Source organism: Cylas formicarius, unplaced genomic scaffold (assembly GCF_029955315.1).
Source record: "Cylas formicarius isolate icCylForm1 unplaced genomic scaffold, icCylForm1.1 PGA_scaffold_9__14_contigs__length_23061073, whole genome shotgun sequence".
Classification (NCBI taxonomy): domain Eukaryota; kingdom Metazoa; phylum Arthropoda; class Insecta; order Coleoptera; family Brentidae; genus Cylas; species Cylas formicarius.
Genome location: NW_026844365.1, coordinates 10,391,450 through 10,409,023, shown reverse-complemented (window position 1 = coordinate 10,409,023; position 17,574 = coordinate 10,391,450). Strand labels below are relative to the sequence as shown.

Here is a 17,574-nt window from a genome sequence, read left to right as displayed (position 1 = left end):
CAAAATAAATAAGAACTAAAAGTTCAGATTTTCACGAAATTATATATTTAGACATGACAATTGTTTCGACAACACCGTGTCTTTATCTAATGTCAAAATATATAATTTCGTGAAAATCTGAACTTTTAGTTCTTATTTCTTTTAACAAAACCTACTAATGTTTATGCTTTGTTGTTATTTGTTACAGCTCTTCTTTACTTTTAAGTGTAACATTAAACAATAATTTTTTAACCCGTGAGAATTTAAAAAAATATATTTACATTTACCAAGTACAAATAAGTGAGCATTAAATTCCAAAAAAAAACTATTTAACGCAACCACATAAGCGTTTGAAATTATTGTTTTAATGTTAAAAATACTATAACAGACAACTACATCGTTCAAGAATAAAAAATGTTCACTTTAAATAATGTAGCACAAAAAATTATCGTCGTCATACAACTTTTTCACATTGCAATGTGGTGAGGTGAAGCGTCCTACTTTTTTAAGTTTTTAAGAAATTTTAAGACCAAACCTGATAAGCGTATAACAAAATTGACTTTATATAATAGCAAAATAGTTCTTTTAACAAAACCTACTAATATTTATGCTTTATTGTTATTTATTATAGTTTTTCTTTACTTTCAAGTGTAACATTATCTACGGAATATTCTAATTAAATAATTTCTTAACCTAAAAAAACTTAAAACCATTTACTACCAGCATTTAAGTTTTCTTCGATTCTCAAAGAATCGTTCAAATCCTATCCAATTTAAAAAGCTTTAGTAATGGGTTGCTGAGATATATAGGAAAACCATTTTCATTTGTTCCTTATCACAATTTACTGTGTTTCTTAGGTTAAAATATATGCCTCCCGCTTAGCAGAGGTAGAATTGAGGGCAGCTTCTCCAGAGGGTGAACACAGACTTATAGCCTACTATAAGTAAAATAAGTAAATTCTGATGTGTTTCCTTAATTCAATTCCAATTCCAGCGTTTTAGAAACATAATTTTCAAATATTTCACGGCCGTTTTTTTTTTAATTTATCCCTAACCAGATTAAGATCCGTTATATGAACAGTCCCAGAAATTTCTAAAAAAAAAACCTCATGTTCCTTAGGGTTTTTTTACGCAAAAAGTGGACGCCACTTAACGTTGTCCCGTCGCTTGTTTAGATCACTGATATAAGGATAGGAAGATTTTGTTTTTGAAGGAATTCAAAATTAAAGATCAATTAAGAAGTGGATCGTTCAATCCACTTGGGATTAACGACCCGAATTCCAAGGGCACAATCATGTAAAAATTTACTACGAGTACTCCAGCGTGTTCCCCCACTGCTCCAAACTTTTCATTTAACAAATACGAAATACTCGATGCAGAGCGACCTACATACAAGGATAACCTTGAGATTACTCGCGTGCATTTGGATCCTAAACAAATGGACAGTTTTGTGTTTATGTTCTAATCGTGCGGGTGATCATCGAAATGACAGTGCAACTACGGAAAGACCAACTTAACCTGATCAGGAAATCGGCAGAAGAAAATAGCCTCGAAAATTTCGACATCGAAGCCGACAAAGGTACCATCAAGGGCGACAATTACTTGGGAGAGATCTACACGATCCGCGTGAGGGAGAAAAATAGCGAACGGATCCTGAATATGATACTGAAGAGTGCGACAACGAACGGCAAAATGCGGGACGTGAACCTCGTCAAAAACATTTTCTCCAGGGAGGCTTTCCTCTACCAAGTGGTCTTGCCGGAGCTGTACAAGTTGCAGGAGGAAAAAGGGATAACGGACGGGTTCACGGGATCCGCCAGGTGCTACGGAACCACTGTGGTCGACTGTGAAGAGTCGATCCTCATGGAAAATTTGAAAACCAACGGTACGTGGACTAGCGTGCCTACAAACCGAACGTAAATAGTAAATAGCGATTAAAATGTGCCCCCCCACCCCCCGGCCAGTGAGCTTGGAATAAAAATAAAAGAAAAAACATAAAATTTTTCTATTCCCCAACGATTTTAAATTACAACAAATTACACCTCCGACCGATAGATGGGGCCACGAGTATGAACACTTCGCAAAACAGAAATCAAAAGTATTGAATTTTCATTTTTGTGTGCTACACGAAACAATGAAAATAGCGACAAGCTTTATCTTACTTTTGCCTATACGTTCAGCATAATTACACAGCAGTCGAGAATAATATTAGCCTGTCTTCTCGCTCTATTCTCGATAATATGACTGCGACACTATGACAATAACCGTTAGCTTTATTCGCAACTACAGCTCTGCTAGCCGGAATATATTTTTTGTTGATATTTTTTAATGATGTCTTGGTAGCAACTCCACCAAAAACAACAAGACTTCAACCACCAACTCGTTTATTAAGCGTACCATTGCAGGTTTTAAGCTTTGGGAACGAAGGAAGCCGATGGACGAGCACCACATCGAACTGGTATTTTCAGAGTACGCCAGGTTCCACGCGACATCGATGGCCCTAAGGCAGCTGAAGCCGGAAAAGTTCTCCAAGCTCAGCGAGAACCTGGGCGAGGTGTTCGAGACCGACAAGCCCGAAGTTCAGGAACAGTTGAAATCGTACACGAATTCCCTTTTCCAGTCGATCTTGGAGGTCGTGAAGGTGGGCGACCCGCTCAGAATGCCGGTCGAAAATTTTTGCGCATCTCAAGAGCAGTTTTTCGAGGATATGAACCGGGAGAAATGCGTCATCACGCACGGAGATTGCTGGACCAACAACATGCTGTTTAAATACGAGGTGAGAATTGCGTACCATACTGCTTAGTTGGTCCAATTTTATTTTTGACCCGCCTCGTTTCATTCTGTACTGTGGCCTTCTTAAATTTGAAATGCAACCTGCAGACATCTGTCTTACCATTTCTCGGATTTTCTCGTTTCAAATACTTTGCAATCTTAAAATTCCAACCTGCACGAAACACTGCTCGTTCTTCTAGTTCTCCGTGATCATCTTCTTCTTCTTCAATAAGTTCTTTGTGGTATTGGTATTCCATTAACATGTTCCGGCATCTTCCAGCATCAATTTTGCATCCGTTTATGTTAATTATACGTTTACCTGTTGCCCAGTCGCTTCTTAGCTTTAGCTCGTCTTTTTAATAATTCAGCAACGCTGGGTTTTCTTAGGGACCGGACCTCTCCAAACCGACCAGGGTGTGTTTCCTGGACTGGCAATTGTCGACGGTAGGAACCCCCGCCAAAGACCTGGCGTACTTCTTCTGCGTATGTACTCCGCGGGAGCTGCTTTACAATTACCGAAAATATTTCAAGCTGTACTACGAGACGTTGTCGAAGAATTTGAAGGAATTCGGCTGCGATCCGGACCAAGTGTTCAGCTACGAGACTCTGATGCAGCAGTGGAAGAAGTACGCGAAGTACGGCTTATTCGTGGGCATCATGGTGCTCAAGGTGATGCTGTCTGATGAGAGCGAGGTGCCCGAGCTAGGGGACATGAAAGTGGGAGACCACTTGGCCAACTTATTCAAGTTTGGTGAAGAAAAAGAGCGGCTGTACCGCAAACGCGTTATCGACGTCGTCAAGTACCTGGTAGATCACGACCTCATGTAATTTTTTTATATTTTTATGTAACGTTTGTGCCGTTCAACATTTTAAATAAATTTTCTCAATTGAATTGTGGATTTGTCACTGCAATGTGCCACAGCTACTGCTTGATCAGTACTGTCCACGGTTATTTGGGAGGTAACGAGGGAATCTGTTGGGTCCCCTGATATTTCTCCCGTATATGAAAGAATTTTTTCATAAGGCACTCATTTCCAAAGGTAAAAAAAGGTTATGTTGATCAGAGGGAAACCATTGTATAAAAAATATATCCAATTTTCTGGAAAGTAAGTGCAGGTGTCCATGTTCTGGATCCGCTTACTTACTTACTTACTTACTTACAAGTTACATTAAATACTACTAAATTCTCTCTCCGGGACCCCAGCATTCCGAATGTAGCTAGAGCATGTTTCATAGACTGGCAACTAGCCCGTACTTAATCTCCAGTCCTTGATATAGCATAATTTTTCATCATAAAATATTATCTCATAATCACAGAAAACTGGGTGTCAACCCTGAAAAAACATTTAGCTTTAAGGCTTGTGAACTGTTGAAAAAAGTTTGAAATTCTGATGAGGAGTCTCCTTAGAATAAAAGTTTCCGATATAGTAAAATTTGAGTTAACTGACGTGGTAAAAGTGAGGTGCAAAAAGCGGATAATGAATGTATGTTGTCAATAAAGATAACAACGAGATAATGCATATTTAATAAACCGCGTAGAAGTAGGCATATCGTTTTCAAAATAACGCAACACATTTCGCAACGACGCGAAACAATTCGGCAATTATCATCGATCGTCGCATTTGTAATCAGATAGATGTGCCGCGGAGATGACTCAGGACAATATTTTTCACGTTCAACGCCTAATAATATTTAATATTTCCGAAAGTTATTTTATAGACAAGTTTTAATAAAAGTCAATATGTAAGTCAAAGCCTGTTACATAAAAAAGGAGAAAATTGCAAGAAACAAAGATGCAGAATAAAGTTACTCTTATGGTAACAATCACATAGAAAACTGCAAGAAAACCCGCAAAAATATGAAATACTAATAATGTTTACTTCAATTTTCAAATTTTTCGTCAAAAATACTAAGCACAGAATTGCTGAAAAACTGAATTTGTTGAAATGTTGCTTACTGTAGTTTTGACAAATTTTTTTATATAAAAATTAATTAATAACTTGTTTTTGAATGGAATTTGATCGAAATCGGCTGGAAACGCGGAAGTTTCATTCGTTTTTTGTTGTTATTTCATCAAAAATCCTTCTTACAGCTATAGCTAACAAAAACTAATCCAAAGGTTTTCGGATGATAGCTCAAAGTTTGAAATACTTTTTAATAAAGAAATCGAAATCAATGTAAACAAAAAAATCCCCCTGAAAGCTACCCAAAACTATCCAAAACTAATCCGGAAAGCGGCTTAAAAAAAACACCAGGTTTGTAGTAGTTTTTAATACAAAAGTGGGTGCAAAAGACATTTTTCATTAGAATTTGATCGAAATTTACTGGACAACGTAAAGTTTTCTTCACAATTTGTGATTATTTCGTCAAAATTTATTCTTGCAGCTAGAGCTAATACAAATTAACACAGATGAAAAGTGCAGTTTTATTTAAATGAGGAAAATATTATTTTATAATGGAATTTTATAGAAGTTGATTTGTAAAACTGGGGTTCGCTCATTTTTTATGGTTAATCCGTCAAAAATCCTCCTTGGAGCTAGGCCGACTAACCCAGAAAATTAAGTTTTTAGATGATAACTGCAAATTTGAAGTACCTTTTAATACAAAAATGTGCGGAAAATAGGTTTTTCTACTCCCGTCAGTTTACCACGTCAGTTTCGTTTCCCATGATTCCGAGCCACTTCGTACATTTCCTGAATTTAAACGCACGGATTTGGGAGCAATCGGATGTTTTCCGAGATATTTCCCACGCTTTGAATTTGACGTTTGCCAATTCTGAAGTATCCAACACGTTCGGTAAACTTTTTAACTCACTCGTTTATTAAAAACTCGCTCCGCTCGTGTCAAATAAACGCGTGACTCAAATGCCTTTTACCGCACTTGTTGCATAATATACTATCTTCTACTCCCGTCTGTAAAATACCTAATTACCCACCGATCTAGCGTGCGGGAAGGGTCACTTTGCCACATCAGTTTCGTTTCCCATTAATCCGAGGCACTTCGGACATTTCCGGGATTTTACCGCACGGATTTCGGAGCAATCGGATGTTTTGCGGAGATATTTGCCACGCATTGAATTTTGAGGTTTGTCAATTCTGACAGTCATGTATTCGTGTTGTTTTGCGAAAATTTACCCAATGGTCGTAGAAAAAATATAGTATGCGACACGTTCGGTAAACTTTTTAAGTCACTCGTTTATAAACTCAAGTTGACCGCACTTGTTGCTTAATATACAATTTCGCTAGGAGATTAACCGACATCCACTAGAACAAGTGAAATTTTACTCATTTTTTGGGCCAACCAAAACTAACCTAGATAGTTACGTTTTTAGATATAACAGCCGGTATGAGGCACTTTTTGAAACAAAACGGGGTGAAAAAGATGATTAAATTTTGCTTGTTTTCAAAGTTCTTGCAAACGAAAGCGCTGAAAGCCACGAAAAATAAAATGTTTTAATTTAATTAGGCAAATTTTTGAGAAATAAGAATTTCTGACGATGGTCAATATTTCTAAGAAACAAGTCAGAATATTTGACTTAAGTAGCTCGCAAGGGACATAGCAAATCGAAACATCAACTATACAGAGTAATTCATAAAGAATGGGCATACTCTAAATTCGAGGTAGTAGACAACCAAATAATATGAAATCCCATAATTTGTTTTGAGGTTTTCTCATTACTATTACCAAAAATTGCTATTGTTAAATATTAGTTTATTGTTCCCCGTATAATAAAAACAAAAAAAATTTCTTGAACTTTTTAAATGCAAAATCAGAATAATTTGAGGTCTAGCACTCGTTCTTCAGAAATTCGGACATGTTTTTTAGTAATTCTGCCTGACGTCATTTAGCTAAGTTAACTAACACCGATATTTAATTTTTGGTGGCCTTTCTGCGGTTTCGTACTTGTACTCTCCAATATTGTCTAGTCATTCTTTAGCAATGGGTTACCTGCCGCCCACTACATTTTTTCACAATCAAGCGAGATCTGTGTCGTCAATTTGGAAGAAACAACGCAAGTCAAGGTACTCCACTGCCTAATCTGAAGGTGGCAATCACGTAATAATTCACTACGATTAATCCCGCGTCCTCCCCCACTCCTCCCAACTTCACAATTAACAGATAACAAATACGCGATGCGGAGTGGCCCACATTCTACCGTTCAACCTTGAGATTACTCTCGTGCATTTGGATCCCAAACAAACGAGCAGTTTTGTGTTTATCTTTTAATCGCCCGGGCGATACGCGAAATGACTGTGCAGCTACGGGAAGACCAACTGAACCTGATCAGGAAATCGGCCTATGAAAATGGTTTCGAAAATTTCGACATCGAAGCCGACAAAGGTACCATCAAGGGCGACAATTACCTGGGAGAGATTTACACGATCCGCGTGAGGGAGAAAAATGGCGACCGGGTGCTGAATCTGATACTAAAGAGTGCGTCGACGAACGCCAAGTTGCGGGAAGTCGTCGTCATCAAAAATATTTTCTCCAGAGAGGCTTTTCTCTACCAAATGGTCTTGCCGGAGCTGTACAAGCTGCAGGAGGACAAGGCAATATCGGATAGGTTCACGGGATCAGCTAAGTGCTACGGCACCACTCTGGTCGACCAAGAGGAATCGATCCTCATGGAGAACTTGAAGTCTGACGGTACGTAATATAATGGCCCCGATCTCTACATAGAAAAATCGGTCGAGCGATAACGCATTTTGCGCAATATTCGATCACCGATAATCGATCAGAACTAACTGGCTGCGTTGTATTATTTATCGAGGATGTAGCGAAAAAAGACTTTGAACCGTCCGTTTCGTTTAGTTATTTCAATTTCCTCGCGTTGCATGTAACCTTGGTTTTCGTACCACAATTTGCGGTGTTCGTGGCCATCGCTCGAACAAACTGCAAGATGATTAACATTATCAGTGGATACACACTGTCGATAAATGCACCGAAACCTTTGTTTTAGGAGAGTTTCTCTTTAGACGTGTTAAGTTTCTTCAAAAAATATTGTTTACAAGTAAATAACGTTTTGCGGAGCGGAGTTTGTTGTAGCAGTGTGCGACATAGGCTAGAAATTGACTCTTACCTACTACACAGAACGCCACTGACAAAAAATTTGCCATGAAATACTGAAATTGCTTTTACTGCCTTCAAGGATTCTTTAATGAAATCACAGCAATTGATAAGTAATTGCGTATTGTTTGTTTGTGTGTATATTTATTTATTTATTCATTTTAATAATGAAAGCGTATTAAATATAAAAAAACAAATGGAAATAAGTTTTGAGCACGAAACCAAGTCATTTTATTATTTATTGGCAACTCCTGGAGTTTATTTTTTATTTTGTAAAATTCCTAGATTCAATGGTATGGCATAAAAAATACATTTTATACATTTCGGTCCATTTGGTAATAACAGTTATTGTTTTATGCATGCCTCATGAGATTTTGTAATGTACTTTTGATTTTTCGGAGCATGTCTTAAAGCTCATTAAATAAATCTGTACTGCAATATAACTTGTTACTTTCGAAAATCGTATAAAAATTTTATATCTCGGTCCTGTGGGTCCTATGGGATCGCCGTTGGTACAGATGTGATCACCGTCGAAAAAAAAATTTTTTTTGTCTGTCCGTTCTCCGTTCTCTGTTCTCCGTCCTCGTCTTTTGGTGTTTCCTGAATAACTTTCGAACCCTTGGAGCTACAAAATTGAAATTTGCGTCCTTTTTAACCCTCCATGAGGCACATAAGCTTATAAGAAATGGCCCTGATCCGACGCCGGTATCCATCTTTTTTTCGTGATTTGCGACTGTTTTTTGGACCTTGCTATGAAACACGATAAGGGTCCGAAATTTGAAGCAATCGACTTGATATTTGGCACATATATGCAGCTTTGCCCCATGACGGAACCCATTGAAAATGGGGGGGATGGCGGGTCGGGAAGTATTTAAAAAAATAATAAAAATCGCGTGTGCAGAGGTCTACAAAAAATACCATTTTTCAAAAACCGTTTACAAGAGCGGAAAAATTCTTGAACCAGAAGACGTAGAGGAAATAACTGCATTAACTTTTATTCTTGACAATTTTTCAAAAATATACAGAGTGCGCCGCAAATTCAAAAAAAATGAAAAATGTGTCTCCCTATTATTGAAAATTGGCATTAATTTGAAATCTGTAGATGTCAGTTCCTTTTACATGACGATATAGACAGCTTAAACTTTTGTATTTTCGGTTTTTAAGTATTGTACAGGGTGTTCGCGATATTTCGTGCAATATTAAAAAACATAATAAGTACTCCAAATTTGCAGCTACCGACTTCAGACTTGGGAGAGAAGTTGTAGTCTGGACCCGCATTTTTAAATTGGGAACAAGGAAATAACGCGAAGTATTTTTTTCAATTTTTTAATTTTTTTGTGGCTATTTTGGCATCCAGAAAAACAGCTTTTCCTCCAAAGCCATTCATTCGCTCGAGAAAATTTTACATCCGTAATACGTGGAAGACTGGGCGCTATAACTTTTGTTTCACGCACTTTTTCGATTATATTGAACGTTTCATGGTTTCAGAATACAAGTAGTTTTTTGAAAACCATTTACTCCATTGAAACAATTCGGATACCAGGAAACTAAGGAGATCCAGGGCTATACCTTCTATTTCGAACATTGTTGGAATTATATACAGGGTACGTCGTTTATGGGCAAAAAATTCTAATAAATCCTAGAAATTTCCGCTTTTGTGGGTGAATTATTGGCGATACATGAACGACTTTTAAAGATGTGATAATTTGATATGAACAGTATCGTAAACTGTGTCGAGAGAGACAGAGAGTTTACGGTTTCGTCTATAATACAGAGGTCGCAAGATATTTGAAAAAATATAATTTTAAATTGCAATTACCAGTACAAATTTTAATATTTACCGAAGTGTACCGTAACTTTGAAGTTCGACGAGATGTGAAGGGCACTTTATACAGGGTGTATTAACAATCAAATTACATACATTTTGCGAAAGTTCCATAGTGGCCTCTCTAGGATAAGAATCCGCGAAGCGCCTTCTTTTTAAAATAAAAAGGTGATTCGCGCCATTTGCTACGAACTTGCCCCACTTATCGACGATTTTTCGAAAGCAATCTTGATTTTAACTGTTGTCTATGGCTCTACTACAACTGCTACAAAATCTATAAAAAATAATATCTAATAATTACGCAATAGAACAAACTGATAACTGATATGAACTATCTGTAAAAAAAATCAAAACTATCCAAATGTCATATTAGGCTTATAACGAAAAATAAAAAGCGTTTTTATGTTGCACAATCATTCATTACTAGTTAGTAATATTTATACATTCTGCATGAATACACAAAATAGTATATAAATCAATTTATACTTCGGAAAAAGTCTTGCAATAGCCATAAAAACTAGCACACGAATAGTGTATTATGCAACAAGTGTAGTAAACGGGATTTGACTGCGGATGTTTAATAAACGAGTGACTTAAAAAGTTTACCGAACATGTTGCATACTATACTTTTTCTACGACCGTTAGTTTTTGGGTACATTTTCGCAAAACAACACGAATACATTCACTGACCGTCAGAATTGACAAACGTCAAAATTCAAAGCGTGAGAAATATCTCCGAAACCATCCGATTGCTCCCAAAGCCGTGCGGTAAAATCTCGGAAATGTCCGAAGTGGCTCGGATCCGTGGGAAACGAAAAAACCGTTAATTAATAATACTCAATTTTAATTTTAATGACGCTTTGGTTAGATATGCGCTGCAACCTACTACCATTTCTAAGTTGGAGCTCACTCTTTTCGATCAAAAAGGTTTGTCGAAATTTACAATCCATTGCTCTATCGTTGCAGGTTTTAAGCTTTGGGAACGAAGGAAGCCGATGGACGAGCACCACATCGAACTGGTATTTTCAGAGTACGCCAGGTACCACGCGGCGTCGATGGCCTTGAAGCAGCTGAAACCGGAAAAGTTCTCGGAGCTCAGCGAGAACCTGGGGGACGTGTTCGCGACCGACAATCCGTCCTCCCAGGAAAGGTGGAAGGCGTACGAGCAATCCGTTTTCCAGTCGATCTTGGAGGTCGTGAATGATGACGACCGACTGAGAATGTCGGCGGAAAACTTTCGCGATTCCAAAGATCAATTTTTCGAGGATTTAAAACAAGAGAAATACGTTATCACGCACGGAGATTGCTGGACCAACAACATGCTGTTTAAATACGAGGTGAGAATTGTGTACTATACTCCTTAGTACGTCTTATTTTACTTTATTTCTATCAACCTGGAAATTCCAACTCTGCTCGTTTTTCTAGCTCCGCGTAGCCCTCCTTTTCCCCTACCATCCTTGTACCATCTTTGCATCTTCTAGCCCAAGTTTAGCATCTGTTTGCATTAATCACAAGTTTACGTGCTGCTCGCTCGCTCTTTAGCTTTAGCGGCGTTTAAAATAATTCAGCATTGCTCGGTTTCCTTAGGGACCGGACCCCTCCAAACCGACCAGGGTGTGTTTCCTGGACTGGCAATTGTCGGCGGTAGGAACCCCCGTCACCGACCTGGCATATTTCTTCTGCGTCTGTGCTTCGCGGGAGCTACTCTACAATTACCGAAAGTATTTCAAGCTGTACCACGAGATCCTGTCTAGGAATTTAAAGGAATTAGGCTGCGATCCGGAAGAAGTGTTCAGCTACGAGACTCTGATGCAGCAGTGGAAGAAATACGCGAAATTCGGCATATTCATCGGCATTATGCTGCTCAAGGCGATGCTGTCAGATGCGGACGAGGTGCCCGAGCTAGGGGACATGAAAGATGGAGACAACTTGGCCAACATGTTCACTTTTGGAGAAGAAAAAGAGCAGCAGTACCGAAAACGCGCCATCGACGTTGTCGAGTTCTTGGTAGATCACGACCTCATGTAATTTTTTATATTTATATGTCAAGTTTGTGCAGTTTAATATTTTAAATAAATTTTATCGAGAAAATTGTGGATTTGTTGATGTAATGGTCCCCAGCATCTTACTCTTCTTCTTCTTTCAGTGCAGTCAGTTATCTGACGTTGACAACCACTTGGGAGAGAAAGCATATCGGTCTTCTGAAAGTTTGCGACCCGGTCCAGTCACGTATGGTATTTTTCGCCCCTCATTAAATGTACCAGACATGCTATTTTCCTTCGTTTGCCAGTTGTCACGAGCTCACGATGTGTCTTTGCTCTTCTCAGCACTTCCTCGTTCGTCACTCTTGTAATCCACGAAAATTTTAAGATTCGCCGAAGAGTCAACATCTCAAATGCTTCCAGACGGTTTAAGGTGTTGATCTTCAGTGTCCAAGACTCGACTCGACTGATACTGACTTAATAGAAAAGAAAACTGGTACGCACAGTCTCGGTTACGTTTGTAATTTTTATATCCGGGTCAAGGGTATCTGTAATCAGAGAACCTAAGAATATGAACCTTCTGTCTCTTTTTATACGCGCTTCATTTAGTTCCAGATGAGCATTTTGATGTGGTGAACGGCTAAATATCATAAATTTAGTTTTTGTTATATTTATGTATCTCAAGTTGGTACCCTATTCTCCTTAATGCCTACATCCACCCTTTCTAATGCTATCCTTATGTCAATGCGTACATTTTCCGCCTGGTTGCAATATATGTTTCTTATGATTTGGAGGTCCCTTTGATCGACTCCTGCTCTCTGTAGTGCTTTAATGAGTTTCGTATGCTACACGCGATCGAAGGTCTTTTCATCAATCAATCAATGAAGCAGGCAAATACGCGCAACATTCAGTGAAGAATCGGGCATTAGAGCCAACAAAAAATTGAAAAGCGCTGGGTCCGGACGAAGTACCTGTGGAAGGGATGAAGCTAATTGAAGAGCAACATCTGGACTCTATAACACCACCATTCAACAGAATATACGTAACGGGGATCATACCAACGGAATGGCTAGACTCGACCTTTGTTACAATACCCAAAAAAGCTAATGCACAAAGATGTGATGAATACCGTACAATTTAGCTTGATGAGTCACACAATAAAAGCAGTCTTGAAAGTTATACATCTCAGAATATTTCAGAAACTCGAAGATAACATCTCGGATACCCAGTTCGGTTTTAGAAACGGATACAGTACTCACATTGTCTAGATGTACGCCTGCTTCATCGATTACAACAAGGCGTTTGATAAAGTGAGGCATAACCAGTTAATAGAAGTGCTAAACCAGAAAAATCTGGATTGGCGAGACATCAGGATCATTGTCCACTTTTACTTTAATCAAAAAGCAACAGTAAGAGTGCAAGAAACGATGACTGATCCTATAGAAGTGAAACGGGGCGTAAGACAAGGCTGAGTCCTCTCGCTGCTTTTATTCAACATCTACTCTGAAGAAATATTCACCAGAGCCCTTGTATACTTGTAAAAATAGAGGCATTTGAGATGTGGACCTATTGAAGAATGCACAGAATATCGTGCATGGAGCACACGACCAACGCAGAAGTGCTTGTCAAGATGAACAAAGAGTTAGAGGTATTGAAAGAAGTGAAAAGGAGAAAGATCATCTATCTGGGTCACATAGTGCGGGGTCCAAAGTATGAGCTGCTTCACTTGATAATCCAGGAAAAGATTGTGGGCTGAAGATCAATTGGAGGAAGATGAATATCATAACTGCGGAATCTGCGAGAATGGTTTAACATGTCTTCAGCAGATGTTTTCAGAGCAGCGGTTTCCAAGTTCAGGATTGTCATATCTTTAGCAAACTTCCGGAATGAAGAAGCCACATGAAGAAGAAGAAGGCAAATACGTCCTTGCGCTGGTCTCGGTATTTTTGCAGCAATACTGTCAAGGAGAACATGGGTTCCCTAGTCCCCAATCCGTGCCTGAAACCAAACTGCGTCTCATCAAAGTCGAGCTCACATTTAGCTCTTATTCCGGCATGTACAACTCTCAGGAAGGTGGCTCCTGGTACTAATTAATCTTTTGCATGAAGATAGTAGGTTGTCAGGTCCGATTGCTTTGGTTTTTTTTTTTCGATATTGATAACATGCACAGCTTCAGTTTTCGATATAAGGGGCCCGATGTCTTGTGAATTGGGTATTGCGAGTTCGTCAGGTCTTTCATCTTTACACAATTCTTCCACGTAGTTTTCCTAGGCCGATTGTTTTTGCTCTTGTTCGAGTATCAGTTTGTTGTTCCCGTCCATGAAAACTGACTAAATATTGCTCCCACCTTTTTCAGATTACGATGCGTGTTAAGGAAGTCATGTTGTTGGTTTAAGTTCTGCATCTTCTCACACATATCCCTCATCCACTATTCTTTGGATTGTCTAATATCCCTGTTTATTTCTCAATGTAAAGTGTAATGTAATTATCATCTTTAGCTTTTCTTCGTTACTCCATTAAGACCAGGATCTCGTCTGTCATCCATCCTGTGATGTTTGTGATACTATTAATAATATTCTGGATGTTTGTCCAATATCTGTTGCCATCATAATCCGATCTGATAGTAAAACTGCTCAGGCCTGTGTTTATCTCCTCTGAGAATGCTGTTCTAATATCTTTATTCTGTACTTTTGTTCGATCGAGGTTTACTGTCTTCTCAGTCTTTTTAACTGAGGGATTGTGGTACGAGCTTATGTCCGCTGCAGGCTACGTTGTGGCACGCTTCAGACAGTTGCGCATTGGGTTCGTCCTTTTCCAGAGGTACTATTTCAATCTCTAACATCCTCTTACACCAAGCGAAATTAAAGTAAAGATTGAAGTCAGAATAAAGGTTTTATTGGATCCATTGTGTAAAATAACTTACCAAGATATAACATAAGGCGCTCATTCTCAAAGTAGAAAACATTAAACTGCAATTGCAATAGATATATGATAATTGATGGAAATGCAACAGATCTCACACAAGCATCAAATAATTGTATAAGAAAACTCTTGATTTCAAGTTGATCTGGTATTGCAAAGAGTTCTTAAAGATAAATTCTAACATTTTGTTTTGTTCTTAATTATCATTCGGCATCCTAAACAATAAATTAGAGTTTCATTTAGAAAATTTATTATTTTTTAAAATAACAACTCGTAAATTGGATTTTTTTCCCAAATACCTTTTTTTAGTGTTAAGTTATTTTATTAATATTTTATATTTATATTTACTTGGGTATTTAGTGACATACAAATATTAATAATATCGTTGCATTACCTATTTTCCAGAAAATAATTTTTGTTTGCGATTATGTCAGAAAAGTTCACCTGGCATGGAGACATGGACGTTTATTTAAGAATACGTTCGAACTAGCCTTTGAAGATATGAATTTGCTAGGCTTTAAAACAGTACGCACTTTCACTATGGTTCAATTTTTGTAGGAACCGAGTTTTAAAATTCATAACAATTACGCTCCCTGCTGGTCATTTCGACAACTCAATTATAATTTCCGGCATTTTTTTTTACTCAATATATTTTTTTATTTATGCGACTGTCAGTTTCTCTAATACCCGTTGCTCTTACTGGGACACCCTTTACATACGTTGCGTGTCAATCTATTTTCCCTAAAAATAGCACTCGAAGTATTTGTTTTTTTTTTCTGGGAGGAGCGCTCGCCAAAATTAGGAGAGACGAGTCGAAGCCGTTCGCGCCATAAAAGCAGCCACGATTTATCTCCTCGCTCGCCCGCCTGGAGGGCGCTACAATCGCCAACTTGTTCGACGGATGAATTCGCGCAGTCTGATTGACTTACGAGGGTATTGTGTCGAGGTGGTCGTACGACCGGCATCTTGGAAACGAAAGCGGCCGCCGGATGCGATAAAAGCGCCCGCGCAGGTCCGGTCAGAGTTACCAACTGTCAAACGCGGCGTTCTTGGTGAGATACTTGGTTTTGGTTAGTTGCGTTTTGATCGTAGTGCTTATGACATTTCCGATAATGCGACCAATAGAGATTTTGTTAGGCAAATTTTGTTTAAAATGAGATGGACAGTAATGGAGATTGTTTCCTTTGTCAATTAAAAAATAAACGTCCTGCGTTGAATTATAATATACATTTCGAGACACCTCGGTTGCGACATGGTGGCTCGTAGACCTTATGCATAATTACACTTTCTTTCTCAAAATATTATCAACTGGGAGCATGAAAATAAATAAAATTGTAATTGTATTGTACAAGTTATCTACAGGACAAAAATATCAAACCTGTGTTTATCGCTTCCCTTCTTATTTATATTTGCATAGCAAGAGCTTACCACGTCAATGAAAAAACGCAGATATTTAAAGACAACATTAAAATACAAAAGCCAAAACATAAATTAGTATAAATATCACGAAACCCACAAATCAATGTCCGCCTATATCCAGAATCATCAATATCCTTTGATATACGACGTTATAGATTTATTTCAATTTTTTAACATGTCTTCCACGTCCACCACATTTTCATATGGGATTAATTTCGCAAACATATTTTCACTAGTCGAACCGCAGACAAATACGGGGTACGGACCTGGTTCCTGATGAATATGGTAATTTTCTCTCGGTACTCAGATTTATATGTTACTTTCATCGGCATTGTAAGCGACATTGCAATGACGCTTCTATTATTTGTTTTACTGACGTGCGCTCCAGACATTTTACGGTCCTTTTTACCTATTCCTTTGAACAGCGCTTGTTCGGTGAAATGCTAGTCGCGAATTATCATCTTTTTTTAAAAAAAAAAAACACTGTCCAACCGCCGAGCGGGCGGAAAAACTGGGGGCCTGGGAGGTGGCGGACGTTCATCGATAGGCAGACGTCAAAATTATGGTACCGCTCGAGGTTAGACACATGCCGAATTATGGATGGCTCCAACCTTATGGTTAGCGGTTTTCGAAATGATAGAGATGAAGTCCTCGATGTTCGTACGCCTCTGGCAAATTGAAAAAAAATGCCAGGTTAAAAAATGAATCGTGGCGTTCACGCGATTCAATTCTACTAAAAAAATAATAACAAAAAAAAAAGTTTTTCAACGGCAACATCCCTGGTGGGGATCGAACCCACGACCTTTGGATTAGAAGTCCAACGCGCTATCCTCTGCGCTACAGGGACCGACATTAATTTGTTCTCATTTTCCTATGACACGAAGCGCCGCGAGTTTAATCATAAAATAATTTTAAATGAGTTTATTTGAGAACTTTGGAATACAAAAACTTGCATGGCAAGTAAGAGACGCGATGCACTAGACTCCTTAAACGATTAGTCCTCAAGGGCTCGAAAAGATTTTGCCCAAATTCGCGGCCGCACTAATTATCTTCCGTTTAGGATACAAATTTATTCAGGCAGGGAACTGAGCCACGTAATGATCCTATTTTCCTAAGGTATTTTTAATGTTTTTAATGTCCACTTAATATTTAAATATTCAAATTGGACTTAACGACGGACGACGTCCCGTTGCCGGCGAAAAAATAATGGTTCCGATTATTACGATGCTAACGTGTCGCCGTTTTCGACCGGGGATTGCAACAAAAAACATAGTCATTTTTCTCCTTAAAACGATATTACCAATGTTAAAAAACAAAGAAAAAAAATGAGGTTATGTCGCTACTACCAAAAGTAAGTAAGGACAGCTACCGTCTTTGAGGCCGTAAGTGATATCGGCACGCCGCTGGTATTCAAATCCGGGGCGGGGAGACGGGGGATCACAAATCTAAACCGAATTCGGGCCAAACGTCTAGACTCGCGCTTGGGGGCGGGTTATTATCAAAAAATGTCTATCGAACTGAACAAAGGCCCCCAAATTAGAGCCATACCCGCCGCCTTTTGTATAATTGCGCCCTTTCGCCATGATAATTGCCCGGAATTCGTTCCTGG

The 17,574-nt window shown here is 38.5% G+C and overlaps 1 protein-coding gene and 1 non-coding gene across 2 annotated transcripts; one reads left to right on the top strand and one right to left on the bottom strand.

Annotated features, from left to right (window-relative positions):
• Nucleotides 1-1,428: 1,428 nt before the first annotated feature.
• LOC132706930 (uncharacterized) lies at nt 1,429-11,733 on the top strand. The gene is made up of 7 exons (XM_060678527.1): nt 1,429-1,863; nt 2,384-2,754; nt 3,138-3,574; nt 3,673-3,710; nt 6,921-7,397; nt 10,609-10,979; nt 11,230-11,733. Exons 1-7 carry the CDS (start codon nt 1,464-1,466, stop codon nt 11,668-11,670), a joined length of 2,535 nt encoding a protein of 844 aa, XP_060534510.1. The 5' UTR covers nt 1,429-1,463; the 3' UTR covers nt 11,671-11,733.
• Nucleotides 11,734-16,739: 5,006 nt separating this feature from the next.
• Trnar-ucu (transfer RNA arginine (anticodon UCU)) lies at nt 16,740-16,812 on the bottom strand. The gene has a single exon. It is a non-coding gene; the product is annotated as a tRNA-Arg (tRNA).
• Nucleotides 16,813-17,574: the final 762 nt, after the last annotated feature.